The 26,031-nt window shown below is 40.4% G+C and overlaps 2 protein-coding genes and 1 long non-coding RNA gene across 9 annotated transcripts in view; 1 reads left to right on the forward strand and 2 right to left on the reverse strand.

The window, feature by feature from the left end:
- Positions 1 to 969: 969 nt before the first annotated feature.
- On the reverse strand, positions 970 to 12,533 carry hipk1a (homeodomain interacting protein kinase 1a). 2 transcript variants are annotated; one of them, XM_039604210.1, is made up of 16 exons: positions 12,141 to 12,533; positions 9,941 to 10,677; positions 7,796 to 8,169; positions 7,587 to 7,710; positions 7,314 to 7,433; positions 7,146 to 7,232; positions 6,464 to 6,645; positions 6,205 to 6,355; positions 5,640 to 5,844; positions 5,425 to 5,543; positions 3,926 to 4,074; positions 3,676 to 3,828; positions 3,414 to 3,581; positions 3,102 to 3,295; positions 2,699 to 2,829; positions 970 to 2,584 (listed from the first exon to the last, which is right to left on the reverse strand). In XM_039604210.1, exons 2-16 carry the CDS (start codon positions 10,673 to 10,675, stop codon positions 2,156 to 2,158), a joined length of 3,321 nt encoding a protein of 1,106 aa, XP_039460144.1. In that variant the 5' UTR covers positions 10,676 to 10,677; positions 12,141 to 12,533; the 3' UTR covers positions 970 to 2,155. The 2 variants fall into 2 exon arrangements, with proteins under 2 accessions (XP_039460144.1, XP_031597865.1); XM_031742005.2 differs by having other exon boundaries at positions 3,926 to 4,077; positions 12,141 to 12,532.
- LOC120435175 lies at positions 11,208 to 25,660 on the forward strand. 3 transcript variants are annotated; one of them, XR_005609567.1, is made up of 4 exons: positions 11,208 to 11,682; positions 13,401 to 13,507; positions 24,622 to 24,725; positions 25,536 to 25,660. It is a non-coding gene; the product is annotated as an uncharacterized LOC120435175 (long non-coding RNA). The 3 variants fall into 3 exon arrangements; XR_005609568.1 differs by having other exon boundaries at positions 25,546 to 25,602; XR_005609569.1 differs by lacking the exons at positions 24,622 to 24,725; positions 25,536 to 25,660 and adding an exon at positions 15,039 to 15,140.
- LOC116322023 (arf-GAP with coiled-coil, ANK repeat and PH domain-containing protein 3-like) overlaps positions 14,499 to 26,031 on the reverse strand; it is an 81,137-nt gene continuing 69,604 nt past the window's right edge. The window contains exons 15-25 of one of the 4 annotated variants that reach the window (XM_031741993.2): positions 25,559 to 25,767; positions 24,321 to 24,390; positions 22,823 to 22,917; positions 22,511 to 22,728; positions 22,324 to 22,410; positions 22,062 to 22,154; positions 21,747 to 21,973; positions 21,521 to 21,630; positions 20,944 to 21,054; positions 20,791 to 20,852; positions 14,499 to 15,312 (exon numbers count right to left, since the gene is read on the reverse strand). In XM_031741993.2, coding sequence (XP_031597853.1) covers positions 15,206 to 15,312; positions 20,791 to 20,852; positions 20,944 to 21,054; positions 21,521 to 21,630; positions 21,747 to 21,973; positions 22,062 to 22,154; positions 22,324 to 22,410; positions 22,511 to 22,728; positions 22,823 to 22,917; positions 24,321 to 24,390; positions 25,559 to 25,767 — 1,389 coding nt within the window. In that variant the 3' untranslated portion in view covers positions 14,499 to 15,205. Of the gene's footprint in view, positions 15,313 to 20,790; positions 20,853 to 20,943; positions 21,055 to 21,520; positions 21,631 to 21,746; positions 21,974 to 22,061; positions 22,164 to 22,323; positions 22,414 to 22,510; positions 22,729 to 22,822; positions 22,918 to 24,320; positions 24,391 to 25,558; positions 25,768 to 26,031 lie in introns of all 4 variants that reach the window. The other 3 variants (XM_039604213.1, XM_031741992.2, XM_039604211.1) reach the window with 3 other exon arrangements.

Below are 26,031 nucleotides of genomic sequence, written 5' to 3' on the forward strand. Positions count from 1 at the left end.
TTCCATCAGTGTGACAAATTCTAGCACAATGATGGCTCATTGATCAGTGTGTTATGTATCTAAAGCTTCATAAAGATCATTTTTATTTAAACCGTGTTTGCAACAGTAACATGTAGTAAAGGTAGGGGGACTCCTAGTGTTTATGTTGATGTGTTACAAAGTAACATGACTGGGATTTCAGTATTTGTAAAAAGATAAACTAAATGTAAATTAATTTTCTCTGTTCTGAGCTTTTGAGATGAGGAATCAGAGAGAAATGTAAGAGTTTGTTGAAGAAAATCTGCCAGTGAGCAGGTTAAGTTCACAGACTGATTCTGTTTAAGTTAACCCTCTTTTGTAAAACAGAAAACCCTAAGTTTCCCTCATTTTGGAGTTAACAAACTCAGTTTTCACTAAACCTGCGTCCTGGACCTAGGTCCTTGACTGCCACTGTTTTTTCAATGTTTTCCTCTTGTCATCATTCCCTTCCTCTCCTCCACTTTTTTTCTTGTTCTGGTCAATTGTCTGTATCAGAAATGACTGATTCATCATGTTCAAAAGCATGTGGGAACTTATCGTCTTCAGTCTGAAGGCTTAATTTATGCTCTGCCCCGAAAACCTTGATGGAATTCAGGATAAGGGCTCATTTTTAAGCTGCTCCTGTTGCAAATTTAACTAAATCTTCACCTGGTTTAACTATATGCCTTTCAGTTGATTTTAACCGACCTGGACCTTTTTAAAGTTTTAGTGTTCCACACTAAAAGTTCAAACTCATGTAAATCACCTTTCTTCTTCATTCTGATGCTTAGTTTGAAATTCAGCAGATTGTCTTGACCATGCCGACGTGTATTGAGTTGTAGCCATGTGATTGGTTGATTAAATATAACCAAGCAGTTGAAAAGTTGTTCCTAACAAAGTGGTTGCCTTGTGTGCACCGTGGTATGTAATGTGTGAAAGTATCGTGTTTTTAAAGCACACCCGAGGCCCGGATCCTGTTTTAATAAGGTTTTTATTGCGTATATACGGGTTAAGGTTCATTGTGTGTTCTATGTAATGTAGCACTTCACAACACAGCAGGATTGGAAGAACAACCATCATTTCACCAAACCAATGATTTGCTTAGAAGCAGTGACATACTGAACATCAATTAATAATTTTTTTTTTTTTATATAAATTGTCCTTGTCAGATTTGATTATTCACTATTAAAAATGCAGCACTGTGAATTTTTTAATCTAAATGGCTTCAGCTTCTACGTATGCGATACCCAATTTCATTTTATGTGCACGCTTTACTCCACAGACATCACTTCACAAGACAAGAACTTGTACATTTTCCCAGTATTATTAATGTGTTTGCCGTACAAATTAAACATTACTAATCTGTCTACAAACCAGCGTGGCTGCAGATTACAAACCTCCCCTGAATGCTACTCCATGTCAGACACATGCAACCTTAACATTAAACTAAAAAAACAGACGAAAAGAAAGTCTCCTCTGATACACCTACTCTATGCAGAAATGCATCATTCAGTATACCAAACATACAAATATAGTCAAGTTAAAGGCCAGTACTCAAACAATAAAAACACACAGACACGTCATTATACAGTACAGTACGCCGCTTAGTCTCCATTAGCTTTTGTAATATAGTACAGGTAAAACACACACATACATACAGTACATTCATAAATAAAACATAAAACACAGCAAGGTAACTTATCACAATGTGCAGACTTTTAAATTAAAAGAAAATGGTATAATTAAGTGAGGCATTTGTTTATATGTATATGTGTCATTTAACCCATTATTTGATGAATGTGATGATTATTAATATAGCAGCATAACAGTAGAGTTCCACACAGCTTTCATAAAATCAAAGTATTAGATTGATATGTGACAAATAAATTACAGTCTGTAAGTAAATTTAGCTTTATCTTCTGCTTGTGTGCTCACGGCACGCTAACCTGTGACATATGACGCAAAGAAACCTCAAAGGTAGAGAATATTAAAGTAAAACTTGACAACGATTAAAATAGTAACACACTCTGGAGCTGGACGGGAAAAAAACAGTTGAGTTGAAGAAGAAGAAAAATAATAAAAAGAGTCCGATCACAGTCGCCTGTGATGAGCTTGTGCTCGTCTCTAGTCGCGGTCTAAGTTTGGTCTTCATCAGTGTTCACAGGTAGGGATATTGGTTGAGTTTTCGCTGGTAAGCAACACCGGAGCGGTGGAAAGGCTGTGCTGCCAGCTGTTGTTGCTGCTGCTGCTGTTGCTGTTGTTGATGGTTGTTGCCGTACTGTCCTGGAGCAGACCCCCCGAGGGCTAAGCTGCTGTTCTTCTGAAGCAGAGCCAAAGAGGAGTAAGCCCCGCTTGCCCTGCCATGGCGGGATGTACCGCCCTGCATCTGGTCTACAGCCTGAGACACTGAGGCCAAGGCGGCAGAGGCCGGGTAGGCATACAGATTTGGGGTCGAGCCAAAGAGGGTGCTTTCGTGGAGCCGGTAGGACGAGTGGGAGGAGACGGGAGGGGGATATGTGGGCTGCCTCCTCAGGGAGCTACTGCTTGCTGTTTGCTCATGAGAAGATGGCATCACAGACTGCTGCAGCTGAAATGAAAGACAAGAATGGCCTCTGAAGTGCAGATTCAGTCTACAATACCTTTGGCCAGAGAATGCTAAGTAACGCCGTGCACAGAACATCATGCTTTTGAAAGCCATTACCTGACTCAGATTCAGAGGCTGAGATCTGCTGGACGCAGCGCGCTGATTGCGCTCGGTTGTGGAATCTCCTGACCGACCGGATGCTTGTGTGGATGCCTTTTTGGACTTTACTGAGCAACTTGTAGCTTGATCTAAAAACAAAAAAAAGACAGCCAACTGTTAGCACTCAGAAGATCAGAAAGATCAATAAAACAAAATTTTTCTTTTTAAACTGCTGTTGAATAATCTTGCATTTCTCCAGTTTTGCATCTGTAGTAGCTCAATCATTTATGTGCTGCCTTTTAATAGGCTGGTTTGTGTACACATAGGTATGTCTAAATGTTTTTCAACCCCAAAACCAAAGAAGAATGTTGCACACAGTTTTCAAATTAAATGTGTCCCTCTGTTTGAACCCATTTTGGACCTGAAGCTGCTGGAGCCTTGTGGGTTGTGCTTTCTCCAGGCTGGCTCTTTACTGAGGGCATGATGACTGCTAGAGACTTTGTAGGCTGAGAGGAGGTTTTGGAGCTCAGGGGGCTGCTGGTAGAGGAGTCTGAGTCATGGGAGTCGTGCACAGTCACACAGCTGATCACATTGGTTCTCTGACTTGTTCCAGAGCTGCACGAGAAAAGGAGTAAAAAGTTAAAAAAAAAAAAGTTTTTATTAGACACTACTAAAAGTTAGGGGAAAAGAAAGCAGTGCAACATAAGGTGACCAGATTGAATACGAGGCTCACCAGGCGGCAGGAAACTTTGTATCATCCTCATCTTCAGAGTCGCTGTGAATGGTGATGATGCTGACAGCAGGGCTTGGTGTGTCAGAGATAACAATGGGCTGAGACTGGTCACCGGCAAAGGAAGTGCTGTTGACCACATTGGTGGCTGATTGTACTGAGGACACCGGCCTGGAGGAGAAAATAAGCAGCACACTGACCGTCCTAAATCAAATATAAACACATGCGAACAATAAGGTGAGAAATGAAAAGATCGACAGGATACCTGGGTCTGCTCTCAGCGTGTCGAGCCTTTGATCTCTTGCCCTGTTGGGATCTCAAGTGAGCGGCCCCTGAGCTGTGGTTTTGGGTCCCAGTATGACGGCCAGCGCCAGAGTCTTGCTGGTTAACGCTATCGTATTGGCTGCCATGGCGACCCCTACAAAATGGAGATATCACTTCAGTACGAGTAAGCAGTCACATTTGTGAGAGATGCTGTTCCATTTTAACTCGAAAATGAGCACAGAATAAACTACCTCCAGCCTGAAGTCTGCTGACTGTCGGAGATGGGGGCTCCCATGGGTGAGTCTGGCACCACAGCCTGCCCCGGGTTGTGAATGGACATGCCAGGCATCTGTTGCCATGTGGAAGGGATGAGGATCTGCTGTGTTCCTGCTGGCCAGCCCTGCTGTGTGAGCACATGTACACAAGCATGCTGAAAAACTGTAAGAAACAGGTGTTAAGTGCAAAACAGAAATCTGACAGAGAAGACTCAATGAGCACATGCCTCTGTCACTATGCCAGCTGAATAAAAAGCATCATGGGTTCAGCTTACATATTGTTTTCAGATTTATTGCTGTGTGTAGAGAGAGATGTATTTTTAACTGCTAAAAGGAAAAGAGAAGTGATCCAAGCAGCTTAAAAAGAAAACATTTCACATGGATTATGATGCCAAGCATTTATGCCACATGAATCTGGGCCGAGCAAACCTGAAACTGAAATGTGTTAATCTGAGATAAGAACAAAAAACAAAGACATTTGTCAGAGCTTTCTCTCACAGCTTTCTCTGTAACAAGAATAATCACTAAAGCTTAAACACAGACATGCACTGCTGTCTTCCACCAGGTGGCACCAAAGGTCTGCTGTATAAGTAAGCTAGTAGGCTAACTTGATAGGTTAGTAATAAAGAGTCACAACTGTGTTTCCCACAATTACGTAGGAAAGAAGAAAAAACGGAAAGGAACTTGTCCCCTTGGATTGAAAACGTATGTCATCAAAGATTTCTTAAGCAAGACAGGAGGGCCTGGCTAGACACAGGCTTAAGCCAAAGGACCACTTAAGCCCCTTTTCCATTAGTACCTACTCAGATCGACTTGCCACGGATTTCAGGGTTTTCCATTTAGTCATAGTTCCTGGTACCAGGTTCTAAAATAGTACCTGTTCAGCCGCAGTTACAAGCAATCCGATCATATACTAAAAGGTGATATTGTCAGACTGCACGCCACCAATTAGTTGGTCAGTGACGCCACTCAATCAAATGAGCATCTTATTCACGAAATTCAAAAATTTGAAACCTGGCAATGAGGAAAATGGCTACAAAAAAACAACACCGTGGTCCCCCGAGTCTGACAAAAAGCCACAGACCGAGCAGCTGGAATATCATTGCCTCAAAGTCCACCTTTGTTGTAGGGTTTGTGTTGCATACTAATTACGCCAAGGATGCTCGGACACATTGCTATAACAACAACCACGCACATTAGCTGGTACTCGATTGTAATGGAAAACCAGTCGATCCGAGTTGAGTCTTGGCAAGGCGATCCAAGTAGGTTCTAATGGAAAATGGGCTTTAATGAACGATAACATTAAATGATCTGTAATGCAACATTTTCTGTAAGAAAACTGTAGGCATTTCATTTTAAAGTTGTAAGTACAGGTGTCAAATTTAGCTAGATTTCCTTCTTAAATCATAAACAAGTACTTGTAAATGTAACATGAGTAACACATGCTAGTAATTTAAGCATTTATAGTATCCTACCCCTGCCAGCATGCTGGGCTGGATGTGAAGAGACTGGGAGGACTGGTTCTGAGGGACTAGGGGTACTGAGTTTTCCATTCTCACTGGGTAAGCAGATGGCTTGTTGGAGGTTTGAAGACCTGCACAAATGTCAGATATAAAGACCTTGTCACAAAATATAGGTGGCAAAAGAGAGAAAACATAACTTTTTGTTTAAACTGTCCCATCATTTTCACCCTGGATGGTTGGTGGGCAAACAATAAGTGTCTGCTGGAAGGGTTCGGTCTGGGTGCAGAGCTGGGTGGGTCTGGTTTGCAGAGGAACTCCCTGCTGGGTCAGACCAGGGATGTTGATGGTGGCCTGCTGGTAGAGGCCAGGCTGATAGTTCAGCAGTGGGACATTACTACTGAGAGACAGGGACTGGCCTCCTGTAGAGGTCATCTGGAAGACACAACAAAGGAAAATTTTAAATTAATGCCTAAAAAGATGAGTTGAGATTTTTACATTTTTGTATGAGAGCTGCATTTACAAGCATACAATGTCAAATTCTTCAAGTGCCTAAAGCCAGGCTATGAATCAGAAATGGAAAAGTTTGTTTGGTGCATTCCTACATCTAGTACTTGTAAATAAGTTGTTTTTAAATGTCTCGCCGTTTGAAATGAAAGAATCTGTACATAGAAGTGTACAAGCTAATAAATTAGCATTGTTCTACAAAATAACCAATTAGACCTTCAACAGAAATGATGTGAATAATCTTAAGATCAAACTGTTCGTGAGGCAGTTAAGAGAAGATCTTCTCACTTGATTGTGCTGATTAAGTTGGCTACTGAATGTGACGGTGAGGTTTGTTGCTGCACTCGGGGTGTTGTTGCTTGCAAACATATTTTTTCCATTCTCAAAGGCGCTGCATCGGCGTTTACATATATCCATATTTTGGAAGCAGGACTTCACACTGTGGAATAAAAAAAATACATATAAATATATACATTTAAATCAGACAGAAGCTAAACAACAGTCATCACAATCTGTAGCTTCATTTCTTTATCCACGCAGGTCTTACTGTGAGCTGTGCGGGAAGTGCAGCAGGTGGGTCATGGTAACAAATGGGTGGTTCAGCGTCTTCATAGGTGTGATCCTTTTGTCAGCGTCGAGTGTCAGCATCTTCTTCAGCAGGTCTATAAACTCCCGTCTGTCAGCCTTCTCTGCCAGGATGTCTGTGCCCTCCAGGTTTGTCATGTTCACCTGCAGGAAGTCACAGCCCATGTGACATGTTCACAGCACAAAAAAGTACCTCCTTTCAACTTTTACTAATTATTTTTCCCTGGCCTACATGGAAAACATGAGTCTGGTTCTTTCCACCATGCTCCTTTAATATGCATAGCAGAACCTCTGGTAAGAAATACCAGATTATTCCCAAGGTTGTTATTTAAGTAAAAGGGAAAATATAATGCTTGTCACATCGTTGCTCATGCTGTGCATCATTTTGTTTCCCTGCTCAGATGATTCAGTGTAGCTCCTGCCTTTCCTAAGCTTTTTGATGACTGAAGACAAATTAATTGATCTGACTGGGGCTTTACCTAGAACAGTGTTGTTGTCTATATCTAGGCTACAGTTTTTGCCATCATGCCATTTTGGCTGCTGTTTGGGCCATGTTTGTGAGGGTCCTACTTTGCCCCAAACGGGGAGCAACACTTAAAATATCTGCTTACAGCAGCTGTCTCTTAGACAGTATAGCTCCTCACCTGCATCATGTCATCCAGACAGTTGAAGATGTATTTTCTTGCCTCCTTCGACTTGATGCCCATTTCTGCCTCGTGCTCTGCAGGTGTCTGCAGAAAAAAGAACCACAGCAACACTTCAGTACATGAAGTGTTTTTTCTCGTTTGGGGACTCATATCTGTGTCACCTACTTTGAGCCTCCACAGCGGGTAGCTCGAGTCGGGCCCTCGGTTGAAAAAGCGGCTGGTCTTGGTTCCTGCACTAAGGAGGTACTCTGCTGGAAGACCCTGGGTCTGAGAAATGTAGCGAATCTGAGAGAAAACAGTGAAAAAAAGTATAAAATGGTGGTTAAATGATGGTTAAAATTAAAGGCACTGCCTCTTTGATTGACAGGTGTCCCAAGACAGGCAGCTGTGTCTGCTTTTTATGTAAATGTCAGTGTGTATAAGGGTGCTGCAAATGACCTGGTCATACTCTGAGGCACCGGGATAAAGGGGCCATCCCAAGAACAGCTCAGCAATGACACATCCCAAAGACCACATATCGATGGCTTCACAGAAAGGAAGGCCCAGGATAATCTCTGGAGCTCTGTAGGCCCATCAAAGCCGGTAAATGTCAAGATCACAGCAAGTAATTCACAAGATATTTCATAGCTCTAGGCAAAAATACTCACCTGTAATATCGAGACTGCAGGTAAGTTGAGCATACAGCTTTGGAAACATGGCTCGCCGAGCCAAAATCAATGACCTTCACCCTGTATGGCTGCCTCAGAGGGTCTACCAGCATGATGTTTTCAGGCTTCAGGTCGGCATGGATCAGCCCCAGGCTCTTCAGCTTCATTAGCGCGGTGGCGACCTGCTGCAGGATTGGCCGGATGCACTTGAGCATCAGAGGGCTGAACTTGCTGTGCTTCAGGAAGTCGTAAAGGTTCTGCTCCAGCATCTCAAACACAAGGCACGTGTGATTCTTGTGCTGGAAACACTCGTACGAGCGGACAAAGTTGAACTCATCGGCATTTTCCGTGCTCAGCCTGCTGAGGATACTCACCTGCAAGTAGGAGGAAGATGATATTATGTGGTAATAAACAGAAAAATGAATGAGTAAGTAACATCTTCCTAAACAGGCCGAAACATAAAGGTTCACAGAATTTATCTTCAGTACCATCCAGTACTCAAACCACATATCAGCCCTATGGCAGAAACAACACATAGGATCAGAGAATCAGAGAAGTCAGTAGGATTCATCCACCAATTAAAAAATACAAAACAAAACCTGTACAAAATTCTGCGGCAATCAAATAGATTAGATATTTCAGTCAGTGGCCAAAGTTCAGGTTACTGTATCTGTACCCGTAGATGGATGTTGGCTGATCTCAACCATAACTGCATACCATGCAGCCAGACCACTAACACTGCTTACAATATAAAGCAAATAAAAGGAACCTGCTTTTGGCTGCTCCCATTTGCACAAGGGATCACCACAGCAGGTAGCCATGCTCATTTGATTTGGCAGATTTTCATGCCGGATGCTCTTCATATTGTGTTATATTGTGAGCGCAAGTGTCTCTATGGACGTCCACGTGCCTGACAACTCCACAGGAAATACGACAGCTGTCCGTGACTACAATCAAGTAGAATCCCTGCCATGTATCAGTGCTTCAATTCGCTGTAGTCTACTCCTGAGGTAACTATTGATGTGTTATTAAAAACAAGGTGGAGGCTGATGCAGCCAAACAAGCTGAAACCAAAAGCACAAAGCAGGATAGCATTTATGATGTCACAGACACGCACCGCCATTCCCAATTTTCATAAACTGCCTGTTAGTTTCCCAGGTTAGTCACTCACTATCAGCTGTACTTTGGCATTAAAAAGAATTTATACTCACACTACCAGTGAAAAGTTTGGACACACCTTCTCATTTTATGGTTTTTCTTTATTTTCATGACTATTTACTGTACTGTACAATATAAAGCGCCTTGAGGCGACTGTTGTTGTGATTTGGCGCTATATAAATAAAATTGAATTGAATTGAATATTTACATTGTAGATTCTCACTAAAGGCATCAAAGCAATGAATGAACACATGGAATTATGTAGTAAAGAAAAAAGTATGAAATAACTCAGAACATGTTTTAGATTTTAGATTTTTTAAAATAGCCATAATATGAATTCTAACAGTTTTCAAATAGGGCTGTCAGCTTTGTACCAACTTGACTTCTGCACAACACAACTGAATGTCCCAACCCCATTAAAAATCCAAGAAATTCCACAAATGAACCCTGACAAGGCACAGCTGTGATGTGAAAACCATTTCAGGTGACTCCATCATGAAGCTCATTGAGAGAGGGCCAAGGTTTTTCTGCGCCGTCAACAAAGCAAAGGGTGGCTACTCTCAAGAATCTAAAATATAAGGCCATAATTAGAGTTATTTATCTTTTTTTTTTTTTTGCAACATCTCGCTTCATATATTTGATGTCTTCAGTATGTAATTACAGTGTAGAAAGTAGTAAAAAATAAAGAAAAAACCTTAAAATAGAAGGTGTGTCCAAACTTTTGACTGGTACCTACCTAAACCTTAAACTGATGCATACCTTCATAGAAATGTAATTATACATCACATCCAGACAGCTTACAACAACTGGGCCCTGTCCCAAGACAGTGATTTTCGGAAAGCTATCACTAATTATTTTTTATAATAAAGAAAACTTTCCAATGTGATCATTTTATGCAATTCTCAGATTTCCTCTTATATAGAAATTTGTTTAGGAATTATATGTTAATAAAGGCTCCTTTTATCAATTTTAACAATATGTACTCACCTCAATTTGCCCTTGCCGAGCATAAGAGGGATGGTTCTTCAAGATTTTAATCGCCACTATCTCGTTTGTGCCCCGCTTCCAGCATTTAGCCACCTGACCGAAGGTGCCGCGTCCCAGAAACTCGAGCACCTCGTAACTGTTGGACATGGAGCACAGGATCTCGTGCTGGACCAGCTGATAGTCGCCCTCGCTGTGGGAGTTGCTGCTCTTGGTGGTGGAGGTGGAGTGTGCTATGGACTGAGCTGTGGTGGTTCCCCCGCCGCCGCCACCATTGCGGTTTGTGACCACAGGGGCGGAGAGCTCCTCCAGTATCTGCACGCTGTCGCTGCTGTCCACCTCCTCACTCTTCCTCTTCAGGCTGTACTGCTTGTGGTAGAGGTCGGACGGCTGGGAGGAGGACTCTGCATCCTTGATTCGCCGGCTGGAGGAGGAAGATGAAGAGGAGGACGAAGGAGGCCCGCAAAGGCTGCCTGTGCTGTCTGCCGCCCGCACCACTGTCTGCTCCCTTGAGCCAGCCGTTGGCGCGTGGACCTGGTTGGAAGTGTACACTTGGTTAAAGTTGGAGCCGGAAGTTGAGGGTGCAGCTCCCTGGGTAGGGCTCTGCTGGTAGTAACCATTGTCTCCCAGCTGGCTGGATGCATCCCAGGAGGGGTTCTCCACTTTAAGTCTCTTTGAGCGAGAGTAGGCACTGGAGGACACAGAGGGGGAGGAGAACACCTGGAGCTGCGACGCCATGTCTGTGGAGGAGCAGGAAGTGGGTTCGTTTTGTATGAGAGCCTCTGTGTATGTGTGTGTGTTCTTGTATGTTACACATTTATTTATGTTTAATTATGTGTGAAAGGACGGAAGCAGTTAACTGTTTTTATCCTCACATATGGCGCTGCAACAATAAATCAATTAAAGAATTACCTAATTAGTGCTAAACATCAAAGGTGGTCAGTGGTACTATTTACGCTTGACTTTTAACCTACTTTAACCTCCTATGACCCAAACTCTTCCACAGCATGCATTTTTAATTTCTCTTTGATATTTGGGCATATTGGGGCCCAATGAATGTAAAAACAAAGAATTTCCAGATTTTTTTTTTTTACCTTATTTTTGTTTTTAAGAAAAATCAGAGCCACAAATGAGGATATTCATTTAAAATTTTGATAGAACAGTAGCAGTATAATGTCCTCGTAAGTGGATATAAGGCCCATGTAGAGCAAAATTGAGTATTCTGGTCAAAATAACCAAAAATGTGATGTCCACATATGTGGACGGCAGGTCCTAGGAGGTTAAATCCCATTTGTTTTATATTTTCCTCTTCTGGAGCACTTGGCAGCAAAAATCATCCTGCAGGAATAGATTTCACCTAAGCAGGTAAATGATTCTCGTATAGTCTACCTAAAATCAGGTCTTGAAAAGGTCTTTTAAACCCAGTGACTCTTTTTTTTCCGAATTTGTTTTCTTATGAGGGGGGTATTAATTCCAACAAGTCATTGGGATGTTATTTATGATTAAAGTGGACCTAATAAACTAATTTCCAGCTCTGTATTTTTATTCTTGGATTGTACCAGGGTAGCTCTCCATAATTCCTTAAGTATGAAACAACCCAATCTGGCTCCCTTAAGGCAACTTTCTTCTGATTGGTGGCCCCTCCCAAACAGCAGGTGGGTGGAGCTTCCAGGCACACAACTAGAGCTGTACTCTGCAGATGACCGTACATCACAGAGCCAAGAGCAGAAAGAAAAACTGTGATGGTGAGTGTTTAGAGCAGAGTGGAGATTTTGACTCACATGAATTACTGGTACTTTTTTCAAATTCAAATAATCTGTAGGCTGATTAGGCATGAGTTTCATCAGTTAAAGTTAATTGTGAATGACAAGTTGTTGATAAATGTTAGATATTTGGGGGTGGACATTTAAATCTCCAGAACTGAAACCCGTATTTGATTGGTTTAATGAAATAAAATGACAAAAATGATCACATTTTCACAAGAGACCTGGAGTGAGCTAAATACTGTTTATTATTCAGATCTGTGATGCCTTTATTGCATTTATTAGCACAGAAAAGCGTGATTCCAGTGTTTTAACCCCATAGAAACTATCAAGCTGGGGCTACATCCAAAACCACTTAACCTAGACATCATTAACGTGTGTTTCCGCTAACTGGCAGTAACTAACCCCAGCAGCATTTTCCCAAACCTGACTGACAGTACCTGTATTTGCTGACTCTGCACACCGTTGCTTGTGTGATATTAAGGCCTCGTCATCTTCTCACCGGGCTCCGTGTGGTGCAGCAGCGGGTCGGCGAGCTGCTCGCTGCCTGCTCGGAGCTGGAAGGATGAGAGCTAACCGAGCTAACAGCCAGCTAGCTTTTTCACGAATATCTGAGTCATACCTGACTCCGATCCGCTGTCTCACATCGCGCGACAAACCCGCATTACGCTTGTCGTTTCTCTCGAAATGTCAGATAACATCCCGATGAGCACCGTCTCCGGGACACAGCTCCATCATCACAGTCTGCTCGCTCCACTTCCTGTCCTGCCGACGTAACCGGCGGCGAGATGTGACGGACGTCAACGGCCACGTGCGTCGGCTGCAGTCAAAGATCGTGTATCTCCCAAGTGTATCTCTCTGCCTTATTTTCCTATCTTTATTAAACCGATCTGGTTCTCTTATAATTAACCCTGTGACTATATATGTAAAACTACATTAGTGACATTTTCCCTGTAGTTTCTCTCTAATAGCACTGGCTGAACGGTGTCTGTCCTGGGACAAGATGTCTATGTGGTGGAGGAGTACAAGTACTTGGCTGAAGTAAAAGACTACTACAGAGGCTGTATACAAGAAGGGGATGAGCAGGCTCTGTTTACTAAGGAAGCTGAGATCCTTAATGTGTGCTGCAAAATGATGGAGAGTTTCTATCAGTCAGCTGTGGGGAGCAGAGTGTAGTTTCCTGTAGTTAGTTTGGCTCTGTGATTGGCAGCAAATTGTACATTTCTGAAGCTGTGATAGAGAGGTGGACACTGAACAAACTGTTGTCCAGAGTCTGTAGTCCTGCCCACCCTCTGTGCCACTTGTACCTTCTCCAGCACTGGTGGAGCCTCAAGGACCTTCTATAAGGTGGTAGCACGAGGTTGTTAATGTTGTTATTAACAGTTATTTATATTGTATTATTATTATTATTATCATTGTATTATTATTTTTATGACATGGAAACTAGTGAAAAATCATCAGATTAAGGCACTAATATCCAGTATAAATTTATAATTCTGTATGGAGGACCTGAGAGGCAACGTTCATGGCTGAAAAATTAGTCCTGCAGTTCCTCCAGTGGTTTGCTGAGACTGGCTCCAAAAGGAGTTAAATCCCCAAGTTAACAATATTAAGAAAACAGTCAATATACACTAGATGATGATAATGATTATTATTATTGTTATCATTAATATATTGATTTGATTTACATTTAAATGTAGGAGTGTGGCTGCCTTCATTGACAGCTTCAGCCAACAGCTGTCAGAGAGGCCTCACCTCAGCTGAAGTCACTTAACTTGACCCCTTGACTGTCCGGATTTCTCTTTTGGTGAGTGAAATTATAGAAGTTTATATCTGTGAGATGCACTCATTACAGTTTATAAATGCACACTGCTAACTCCCCAATGCACCTTTTTGTCTAAATATGGTCACTTCTGGTTCTAAAAGGAACAAACCCCACCTCCAGATGCAATGTTCAAAAGATGATGGGTGATGCCACAGTGGCTACGCCTATCTTTTTTAAACAGTTGATGGACAGTTACCATGGAAATAAAGCATTAAATTATGACTTTAGTATTTTATCTTCTTAAATAGCATTTTAAAACATTCCATTCTTTATTTATAAATGTATTTTTTTTACCCATGGCAATTTAATATTGTTTTTGTACACCTTTTAAAATCAAACCATTTATTGATAGATTATCATTAAACTGGATTTAAAAGAAAACATCTTTCACTCATCTATCCTTTAATGTTATTACTTACAAATATATTAAACAGAAAAATAATTTGTAATCAATTCATTTATCAGATATTAATTAATGACAAACTGAATTACTGAATTTTATAGATAGATATACATATTTATATGTGTATATATATATATATATATATATATATATATAGAGAGAGAGAGAGAGAGAGAGAGAGAGAGAGAGAGAGAGAGAGAGAGAGAGAGAGAGAGAGAGAGAGAGTTAGATATAGGTGTGTGTGTGTGTGTGTGTGTGTGTGAGAGAGAGACAAATCACATTTTAACCACTGATACCTTGTTATTTATTTACATTTTTTAAATTTAGAATTTTGTTCTCATAATTGAAACTTGTGATAATGCTATCCTAGCTAAATATTCCATGGAAAGGTGCCTGTAACTGTCATATTTACCTGGTCAAACAAAAATAAAGAGTTATTGGGAAATTAGAAATTATTAGCAGACATTTAGGCTTCACTGTATTTAAATAATTCCCTAATTTAAAAGATCAATTTGTCACACATTTCAACACAAGGAGGCGCTGTTGTCTCATCCACAAGGAAAAACCGAGTGAGTCGAACAGATGATGTTTATTTCCTTCCATCTCTCATCTTGCCTTTTCAGATATATTAGCATTTTTATTTTTGTCTCTACAGCATGTTTACAGCATCAGAAGCACTGTATTTCATAGTGGTACACCACAGTAGACAAAAATACATCACCAAGACTACACCAGCATAGTCGATGCAAAAACAAAGGAAACCGAGAACATGTTTCAGATCAAAACTGCTTATCGAGATGATAATAACTAATGATATTAAATTTCTTATCCTTGAAATATAATAGGAGTACATGCATGCAGTACATATACAATCAAACATACTGGAAAGTATTGATGTAATGAATCAGCAAACAAATGATGGTTCATACAAAACAAGTGCTTATCTAACAATGTATTTATACACACATTTATTTGAGAGGAAAAGACCAGCAGATCCTCATAGAACAAAACCCTATCAAAATAAAAGTTGTAACTGAACTAAAATGCATTAATTTCTTCACTTTAATGAACTTAAAATGTGACTTCTATTTATTTATGCATTTTTTGTAGCTTTCTCTGTGGAATAAAACGGACTGTATAATATACTGTGATGGCTGAATTTATTCAGCAGCATCAGGCTCCTCCTCAGGGTCACCTCTCATTGAAATCCGGCTGTGGTGAATGTTTGGAAAGCTGCATTTTTCAAGTATTTTCTCCCTCTCTCGACTCTTGAAAGACTACCTGAAGGAGTGTCGGAAGTGCAAACTCCTTCTTTTCAGCTTTTCTGGGTTGTGGGAAGCCATGTGCGAAAATTCTCGGAAGATGTCAAGGTACGTGGCGTCTCCTGATGAAGAAAAAGAGAAAACAACAGGAAATGACGGTGAAAACCACAGCCTGAGACCCGAAGCTCTTTGAAGAGTCAAAACATCTTTCTAAATGAAAGTTAGGAAGGAAACAACAGAGGAGCCTTCTGAATGAAGGGCCGAGGCACCATGAAGCTTCCCCTCTTTCAACTTTCCAAATACTGAGCCTCTACTTTTCCTGTTGTCATGGTGACCGCTGAGCCCACCACCGCTACTACCACAACAAAAGCAACTCAAGTCTTTTGTGTCCGTGAGAGCTGCCAGGCTCAGAAAATTAAAAAGGGGATGAAAATTCCTGGTTTTCCCAGCTTGTTTCTGAGTGAGTCAGAGAGTTCAAGGCTTCTCGTATATATGGAGGTTTCCTTTCCTCTATAGAAATTTCCTTATTGAGCTGGTTTTCCTATCTGTGTTTGGCCTTTGCTCTCAGAATATTTTACAAATGTTTGTTCCCACAGTCTTAAGAGAATTGGGATAGTAGAAAGGATTTTGGTGCCTCTTTTTTTTTTTTCCTCGAATAATGAAGAGAAGGATTTTTTTAAGTAGTACCACTTTATTAGGTACAGCTGTTAAGTTGCTTGTTCATGCAACTATCTATTAAGCCAATCACCTGGCAGCAACTCAGTGCATTTAGGCACCTAAAACTGGTCAAGATGACTTGCTGAACTTCAAACTGAGCATCACAATGAGGAAAAAAGATGATTTAAGAGACTCTGAATGTGGCATGGTTGTTGGTGCCAGCTGGATTGGTCTTAGTATTTCTTTGCTGACCTGTTGGGACTTTCCCTAACAGTTATTTCTAGAGTTTATTGAGAATGGTCATAAAAAGAGAAAATATCCAGTTATCCATACTATTTGATTATTTCGCCTGCTGAATTAGTACATTTGCTTACTTACAAAGAAATGAGCAGTCTCTGATTTTTATGGTCATCTCATATTACTGAAGAGAAATTGAATATCTACCAAAAATCCCCCCTCCCCCCAAAAAACACATTACATAGAAATTATAAATTTATTTGTTGGAATGGAAGAAGCTGATTCTGTGGACTTGATGTCCCGACTTAATGAGCTGAGATCAGGAGTATCTGTTATTGATTGACTGTCTAATCAAATACTTAAATTACTCAATAACACACAATTCATTTATAACTTTTATATAATGTGTTGTTTTTGTTTGTTTTGTGTGTTAGATATATATCATACTGTTTAATGCATTAAACAGCCCCCCCCCCTCCAAACACACACACACACACACACACACACACACACACACCCCCACTTCAAATTGTAAATATATTAGTTATAGGATGGATATTTGCTTCATAGTTCTGTTTTGTGGTAAAGTTAGTAAACGTTTGTTAAAGCAAGTGAAAGAAGAAATAAAGCACAGAAGAAAGAGAGAAGTTAGTGATTAGTCAGACCTTTTGTTTATTTTTTAGTATCATATTAGAAGACACAAAGAGGAAACATAGGTAGAAGTTAGTGTTAACACACACAAGTACTGTAAATTCTGAGATGCACTTTTTTTTTTACAATATTCAAAGAAATTGTACAGAAAACAGTCAAGAGACAGGAAAAAAGAAGTACAGGAAAGTTAGAAATGGCCTGTTAGAAGTTAAAGTGTTAATAGTTTTTGCGTTTATATACACAACAGTCACTGTAGACACACTGAGCTGTACAACACCTAATCCTTCAATGGCTTAATGCTTTGTTGACGACATTGTTCATCTCGTAAAAACTGAGACCTTTTGGAAAGTGTTTTGGTGGTGTTGACACCACGTACTGCACAAAAAAGGAAAGGCTGAGAGACGGCATGTTTTCAAAGTGCTTTCAATCCATCAATGATGAGAAACAAGGCGGAAATAAGCGAGCTACTCTTCCTGTCAATGTCATATCGTTTAAACAGTTTTACCTGGCAAATAAAAGAATGGGACTGTACAAAAATTATTAGGAAGGTTTGTGGAGTCAGAAAATAGTTGGCGGCAAAATAGTTTCTCCAACTAAATTTACTCAAAGGGGCTAAACCAGTAGCTCTAAGCATTGGCATATTATACTGTCTAAGCTTATCATAACACTTTTTCTATAGTGTCTATAGTGTCAATTACAAAATAACACCATTGGAGTAAATAGAAGATTAACAGCAGTAATGATGCTGAAATTCTTTGCAGTGGATGGCGTTTTATGGTGGTGTTTTATAAACTAATCTGGAAATCATAAACATCCCTACTATAATCATCTTTAGACAGTCCCAGATTGTTAAGATTCTCCATATAAAATTAAAACTTTTAAAAACACTTGTGCTCTCTAAAAGCTCTGCTAGCTTTCTTTGGTTTTATCTAAACCCCAACAGTCTGTAGCATTTCTGAAGGGAGTTTGTCAGTATTTTTATGTAGGCTTTAGATAACACACTGCTGCTAACTGCAAGCTAGCAAGCGGGTCAAACAAAAAGTGTTGAGCTGCCAGGTTCACTGTTCTTGTCACGCAGCCAACAGATGATTGCAGGAGAGGGTGTTCAGTCTGTTTGCATTAACTGATTTCTGCCATGGATGTCACCTCATGCACTGTTGTCGTGATTTGGTATTATATAATATGGATATTAACATTTTCCAACAATATTCAATGTTACATATTCACATATACTCGGTACAGAACTTTAAAAATAAGCAACTGGGCTTCAGTGGACCTGGGCATCAGCCACCCATGCAATATAAACTAACAAACAATATAAGCCTAGGCGTGACACATCTGATTACCATAAACAAACATTTTAACATACAAATACTGTATATACAGTAACACGGTAGTTTAGAGTGACTTATCAAAAACCTTCCAGTGCAGTTTCTCCTAAAGAATAACTCCACCAACAAGTGATTTTTATATCATATTGGGAACATAATATCGTTCTGTGTGGTAGTGGTGTTAACCCCCCCCCCCACACACACACACACAAAAAAAAAAAACTATATCCAGCTTAAAAAAATACCATCTGCCTTGCTGTTAAGCATAATACAAAAAAATACTGATTATCTGTACTGAAATAGTCATTGCACTATGGCTCTGAGAGTCCTGTCATATATTTTAAAAAAAGAAAGAAAAGTGCATCATTTTGCGTTTAATGAAAAATAAAAGCTTTACTTAATCGATCTTTTAATCACTACGCAGAAATAACTCTCACATCATTTTCTCTCATTTACAGTTATTGCAGCTTCTCAGTTTCCCCTCATGAAGTTATTTAAATAAAGAGTTCCTCCACTATTTTATTCTCTTATTAAATAATGGAGGTTAATTTTTGAAAAACTGATTTAGTTAAAAACAAGCAGGAAAGAGAAACTGGCTGAACCCCCCTCTGGCTGTTTTTTTATTACTGGGAAACAAACATGCTGGCTCTTGAAGGGTCTTTCCTCCTTTGGTTTCAATATTTATAAGATTTCTTTCATTTTAGTATATTTATAATTCAACCAATTTCCTATCACAGTGGCTACAGTGGCTCTTTATGTCATGCTAACTTTCATAATATAGTTTTTCAGCATTTAAATGAACACAAACAGCTGCCCCTAACAGCTATTTTGCTCCCTGAACCATCTTCAACTTGCTGGCTGACCTTAAAACGTTTATATCCATCAGTTTATTTGCACATGTGAGGCTGTGGATAGCATTCTGTGTACCATTTCACACTGTAGAGGTGCAAGTTTCTGGTTTGCTAATAAGATGAGAAGCTACCATATTAACCCCTAAGACCCAAACTCTTTCATTGCATGCATTTTTAATTTCTCTCTGCTATTTGGGCTGATCGGGACCTGATGAATGTAAAAATAAAGAATTATCTTTTTACCTGATTATGCTCTACAACGGCCTGACATCCACATATGAGGACATTCGTTTTAAATTTTGATAGGACAGTGGCACTATAATGTCCTTGTAATTGGATATCAGGTCCTTGTAGAGCACGATTTAGTATAGTTAGTTAGTCGTTAGTAGTATTTAGTCTAGACAACCCAAAATGTGATGTCCACAAATGGGGACGGCAGGTCCTAGGAGGTTAAAGTTGGACGCAGCTTATGGAAGTCTATGGAAGACATTGCTGTTGCTGTGTACTTTCCTCACAACTTTATTGGCTCAAACTATAGTTTCAAGTCATACTGAGTAAAACTTGCATGCAGTTAATGTTGTACATTATGGTCATTATTCAAACCAAAAAACTATATATGACTTGTTGTCTTGACCTTGAATTGGGAATAATACCATAATGGTATTAGAAACTAAAAGTTTATAACAATTTGACTGTGCATACAACAAGCTTGGGATTGACAAGCAGATCAGAATTTCAGCTTTAAGTAGATGGCGACCATGTTTTCAATCTGCATGTGTGGAATTATGGGATTTATAGCAGTATGTGCTGTTTGGAGTTCAGGTCCATAAGATAAAGCACAAACCTAATGATCTGGTAAAGTTTTGTTTCTGTGTACAATTCATGGGATGTACACGCTGACAACTGGAGACATCATATGTAAGTTGTTATTCTTACTGTAGTACATCCTAGCTCACTTTGAGGACACATGCATAATTACTGGTCTGTTATCTGGAAGGTCAACATTCACACTGTGATCACAAAATTTACATGACTGGCACCCTCACTGATAAGTCTTAAGATTTCACACGTTTTGCTGTGCTTTGTTTCAAACAACTTCTAAATTCCTGGAAAATCTTTAAAAGAAAATAGAGTGTGTAAAGTTAGCATATACCAAAGAGCCACTTGACAGAAAAATATACAGATATCCTCATCACTTTGATCAACATCATCATTTTTCCATGGCACACATCTCTAATACAACACCTCCATGTGTCTTGGGTAGTGTTACCATGTCTACTAGAAAAACTAAAGAGGCTTTTACTTCAGGAACCAGACGTGTCTAGAACAGGGAATCCCACAAAATATACACCCCGACCACATGATGAAATGAAACCTAATACTTTTCAGTTCTTTGGTTCAGAGCTCCCTGTATCCTCTGAAACCCTCAAACAAAGTCCTAGATTGGTCCCAAATACTCTGCTGATGACATTATTTAAGGTCCAACAAATAGATTCCTAACGTTTCCCTGGCAGTGATTTGTCTGCTGCCCAACACCTCGCCAATTTATTTCTGTTTTTGGTCCAATCTGACATCGTTAAAGTAGATTAGGAACACGGAGTTCCTGTTAGAACCTGAGAAGGGAGCGGCCGGCTGCCAGGTTTGCAGAGAGGAACATGACAGATGTAGAGAAGAAGAAAATTGGCTGGTAAAAAGTCTTTCAGACGAACATGAAGCCTAAGATCCCCAAACATGTGTCTTCATGCATCTATTGGCACCCCCTACATTAGTTAAACCTGACCTGATTATTATGAAGCTGCTATATTGAGACAGATAAACTCCTGAATGCATTTCTTATACTGCTGCTCAGTGGGGCTGCTGATTGGGTATTGACCTGGCTGTCCAAAGGGTCCTTCTGACTCCCGCATCTCATCGTTCATCCGGGCAAGACGCAGCCTGAAGGAAAAAAATGAGAAATCAAAAAGAGGTTGTTAATTATTTGAAAAACGCTTAATCAACTCTATAGTACGTAAGTAAAGCAACATACAGTGTGACTATATCTGCGTTGGCTTGCTGCACAGCTATACTCAGCGGATCCTGGCCATCCTCGTCACCATCGTTCTGTGTAGCTCCTCGTTTGAGGAATAAACACACCTGCCTGGAAAGACAAAAGAAAACAAGATCAATTATAACTAGACCTCAGTGGTAATCATTTTTTAAAATATTTTAGCCACAAGTTAGGTCACATTTCTTTCACACTGGATGTATCTGTAAAAGTTAGGAAGGTTTAGTCTGTTTCCTTGTTGCAACCAGAGCCCACACAAAAACTAACCAAGGGCCGTGCTTTGAGAACCCTGGCACTATTGGAGTGAAAATATGATTTATAGCCCCTTTCAGTCAAACAATGGTTTTCCCGGGAGAACAACAAGCCTGAACTTCTCATAAAAGGAAAAGTCAGTTCTTTTAAATCACTCATGCATGCCTTTTAAATAAGGTTCCTGCACGAGGCTCATTGTGCTGGACAAGCTTAGCATCCCTCCAACAAAGCTCGCTTTACTAAACTGTAAACCATGTGTGAAGTGGTTGGAAATGCAGCAGGGAGAGTAAAACTCCTCATGACTCACCCCGTGTGTCCCAGATACGTGGCATGATGCAGGGGCCCCCTCCCTCGCGCATCTCTTTGGTTGACGTCAGCAGCGTTCTGGAGCAGAAACTCACAGGCAATCAATGAACCCTAAAATAAAGCAGAAGTGAAAAGATATTTACATTGGATTATGTCATAATCAGATTTTCTGTCTAATGAAAGACCGATGTGAGAAGTTTTCAGACCTCTTCGGTCGACTCACTCACCCCAATCACAGCCTGTATGAGGGGCGTCTTTCCTTCGTCTTCCTCGTTTACTAAATTGACATCAGCTCCATGAGCTAGCGCTGCAGCCATGACGGGGAGGTTACGAGCTTTCGAGGCTTTATAGAGCAGGGCTCCGGGGTGAAGATCCCTTAGGTCCTCCAGGTCTGACGTCTCTGGCTCGGCCTCCAGCTCAGCCTCTCCGCTCGAGTCCTCGGACACCTCACACTCTGAGGACAGCGTAACAAAACTCAGCAACAGCAGCCAAATACAAACAAAAAAAGCAGCTCGTTACAGTTATTCCTCCCCTGGACTCACCCTCCTCTGTGACGCTGTCCACTACTGAGCCAAACACCAGGATGTCTGTGCTGCCGTCTGTACTGCCTCCCAACCCGCTGTCGCTGCTCAGACCTGCCGGACCGGGAGGCGCCACAACATGGACACATTAGTCACAGCTGTCTCTTTCAGGGCGATTAGTGTCATTTTAATGGTGCAATGGTGAACACACAATCCAAGCTCTGTATTCCGCTTTAAAATGTGTGGTACAAAGGTGTGAACATCACAGTAGGGAGTTGCTTACTTCGAGGCCCAGATCCCGTATCAAAGTAGGAGAAGAGGGAGTCCAGCTCATCGGGACAGAACAGAGATTCTCGTCTGAACTTAGCAGCTGCTGTGAGATAAAGAGAAAGAAAGCTTTTATATGGTGTTCAGTTTGTATGAAAAACACTGGAAAACTACATCACTAAGCTGCATTTCACCTGACATACCCGAGGAGAAGGTGGAGGGGGAGGTGTTTCCAGGCTCCTGTCGGTATCGCCGCCGTGTTTTGGGCACCGTCGTAGCGCTGTTGTGTCTTCGGCATTTCTTCACGCTCCACCGCCGCTCCGACTTCCTCTCCCCATTGATGAGTATCTCAGTGGAGCCCAGCTTCTTCAAGAATTTCTTCTCTACGTATTTTGCCTTAATCCAGGCCTCTTTTTCTTGCCTGAACAGAACCACATCACACACGACTTTTGATGTTAGTTCCTCAAAGGTCACATGTTTATAGATCAGATTAGCTGCACCTCATCAGCTCTCACCTTGAGCTGGATGGTAATGGTTTCTTCAGACCCTTTTCTTGGCAGGACCCTTCATAGATGTGGTTGATGACGCTGTTTCCGAGTTCACACATCAACTATGAGGAAATATGATAATGATTATGAAATTAAAGTAATACTTTGATAGTTTAGGAAATATATTGGGCTTTTTGCTAAAGGTTAGCTGAGATAACCCAGATCACTCTCTTGTCTTTTTGTAAAATATAAACGCTTGCTAGCTTAGCATAAAAACTAAAAATGGAAACTGCTAGTTTAGCTATGTCCAAATGATAAATATTTCTTGTTGTGACTTTAAGGCGGATTATATATTTAATAGACCATTTTTCTGGTCAGGAGCAATTTTAACACAAGATGTTAATTTGCTTCTTTAAAAAACAAAAAAACAAAAAAAAAAAAACAGCTAATAGATGAGATAGCTCAAGTTAAGTGGAGCTGTTAAACCTTTTCCTATTTATACTGTTATTTGGTCATCTGAGCCTCGCTCCGGCTGCGAAGGCTGTGAATGGTTTTCCTCAAAGTACGATGACAAAATTAACAATTGATGAGGTAAATCACAGGGTCTCCACTGGTTGGATGGCATCTTATCTAAGCAGAGTTTGTCCTGCACAACTGAAAAACTCACCATTGATTTAACATTTCTGTTTTTAAACTAATTAAACAAACAAAGCTCGTGTTGGTTTCAGAGATATATTTTGATATACTTTTTGTGTATTTTGACTAGTTGCCTTTGGACCAGCATTAATATAGTTGTATATTTTTCTGTAATTTCTTAATGAATTTGAACTTTCTTTTCATTATAGTTTCCAAAGTAGAGTTTCCAGTTTAGTTTTTAATATTTAGTTATAATAGTTTTTAATTGTTACAGTGTTAGTGACATAGAAGCTTTTTTTTTAAAAATTGATACATTATATACAATATAAAGTGGGTTATTTTATAACAACCAACTTTAAAATATATTATGTTACGATATAAATACTTAAGTAATGGTCATGTAGATATCACACTCTCAAGAAACATGTTCATAAATGGTTTTGAAGATCAAAACAATTCCTGTATTTTTCTCTATTTAAGATCATTTTATCAGTGCTAACTATCCTTTACTTTTATAAAAGTCTTATTATTTTTTTTATTTCAGTTAATTCAGTGTTTTTAAACCATTTTTTCCACATAAGGTGTTCATTTTAGCTGGTTACAAGGACTCTGCTTTGGAAAAAGCCAAACAAATAGGTTCCTCTTTAGTCTGACATACTATCATATCTTATATTTTTAATGTTTATGGAGGTGTGCATGCACGACGGTGTTTGTCTGTTTGAACAGGTACACTTGTGTTTTAATGTGTGATTTTATCCAAACTGAAGCCTTTTGTCACAGTAGGTTTTAACAAGTGCTATAAGACAGTGATATCCATTTTCCATCTTCAGGTTATTCTAGTAATGCATTAAAAACTGCCCCATGGCTGTTTAGCTGAGGGTAATGGTACCTTTAACAACTCTGGTTCCCAGGAGTCCAGTGTGAGTGAGCGCACCTTTGAGCAGTGAACTCCAAGACTCCTGCAATAGAAACATATTCTGAGTCCAGAGTTCTGTAGTCAAACTGTTTAGTGCTTAAAGGGAAAGAATTTCACTTTGTTTGGACTGTAAAGCAGCAGATGGCGTCCAGCTCGAGAAAACAAAAAGCAGTTTATATTCTTCTAATATGAAAAGATGCACCATGGCGTTGTGTGGCGACCTGATTTGAATCCCGGGCTCCTAATGTCATGCAAATCACTGTCTGGTATCTAGGCAACTGTTGCACGTTAGAAAAAAACTGCACTGAGCCACAAGAGGCCACGTCTGATCTCTCTGTGAGAAGACGAGTCCAAAGGAGGAGCATGAATATTCAACAGGTGGGCACACACACACACACACACACACACACACACACGCATACACACATTCAGGGACGGGATTTGAGATTACATAAGCAGTGAAAATTGTGGCTGCAAAATACACAAAACTCCTGAGGGATCGGATGCCTGAAAACGACCCTCAATGACGCCACAGTGTGATGTAATGAAACAAAAGTGCAAAGGAGGTGTTTATCTACAAACATGGTACCTCCATTCAGCAGCATTACATCATATCCAGCACTGAATTCAGCTATTCAATGGCTTTTTCACTCTGTGAAAACTCTCACTCAAGGCACGACTGATCCAATAAGCAGTGTCCTGCACTTTAATCTGTCAGCAGCGTGTGTGGCAGAACGTGCTCTCCCAACTTTAGCAGTGCAAAGTAACAGGCGGCTGGCAACTCTTCCTGTCCTCGGAGCCAGCAGCAGCCACACAGCACGAGGCAGGTTTAGAGGAAGCACTCAGATTCTTTAAGTCCACCCTAAAGATGCTTATCGTGCTTAATTGTGCAGTTTGACCTTGTAAGGCTGTTTTCACACTCGTCTTCTGTTGGGAGGTCAATATGACTATGATGAGCTTCCCTTTAATGTGACACTGGCAGACTCCAATGCCATGCTAAAAGTGACAACCTACGGAAAATATGACAAAAACAACCCGGGACTGTCGAGCTGCTAGAATACTATCAGACAAGAATGAGTCAAGGTTCCTCTTCCAGAGGACTCAGTTCCCACGTGTTTACAGACTGTAGTTAAAAGAAGAGGAGATGGTATACTATAGTAAACATGGCCCTGTCCAAACTTTTCTGAGAATAATGCAGGTGTTTTTTCTACCTGTGGATGCCGGAGCACTCGATGCACAGCAGGATGCCCAGGTTGATTGAGGCCCAGCGAGGGTCGGCCTGACCGCAGTCGCAGCACTGCTCGTTCCCCGGCAGACACTGGATCCGCTGCAGGATGGTCTCGCCCCGGGCACTGCGCTCCCGTGGCTCACTGGCTGAATCGATGCTGCTTGTGGATGGAGAGGCTGTTCTGTCCAGATGCTACAAACAAATCCTATCAGTTAGGACTGAATTTCATTAAATTTTAGTGAAACAAAGTATTATTTGTTATGATTTGAGAGGGAGTATGTGGAGTTGTGTCGATGTGAATTGAACTTTACAGATTAAACAAATAAGATAAAATGATTAACGGATCATAGAGCAACTGTGGGTGTTAGATAAATAGATTATAGTGGAATAAAAAGTACCATATTTGAATTAAAACATGGAAAAACATCTCAAACAAGCATTTTTTTTCCCATTAAT

The sequence above is a fragment of the Oreochromis aureus genome, linkage group 20 (genome assembly GCF_013358895.1).
Source record: "Oreochromis aureus strain Israel breed Guangdong linkage group 20, ZZ_aureus, whole genome shotgun sequence".
Classification (NCBI taxonomy): domain Eukaryota; kingdom Metazoa; phylum Chordata; class Actinopteri; order Cichliformes; family Cichlidae; genus Oreochromis; species Oreochromis aureus.

Bases quoted from the DNA above. Each gene is read 5' to 3' on its own strand.
- hipk1a (XM_031742005.2), bottom strand. From the start codon at position 10,675: ATGGCGTCGCAGCTCCAGGTGTTCTCCTCCCCCTCTGTGTCCTCCAGT. The intron at 7,233-7,313 runs GTAGGTGACACA...TTTTTTCTGCAG, and splicing joins ACCCGCTGTGGAGGCTCAAA to ACACCTGCAGAGCACGAGGC. The intron at 3,829-3,925 runs GTAGTTTATTCT...TCCATTTTGTAG, and splicing joins CAGCAGACTTCAGGCTGGAG to GGGTCGCCATGGCAGCCAAT.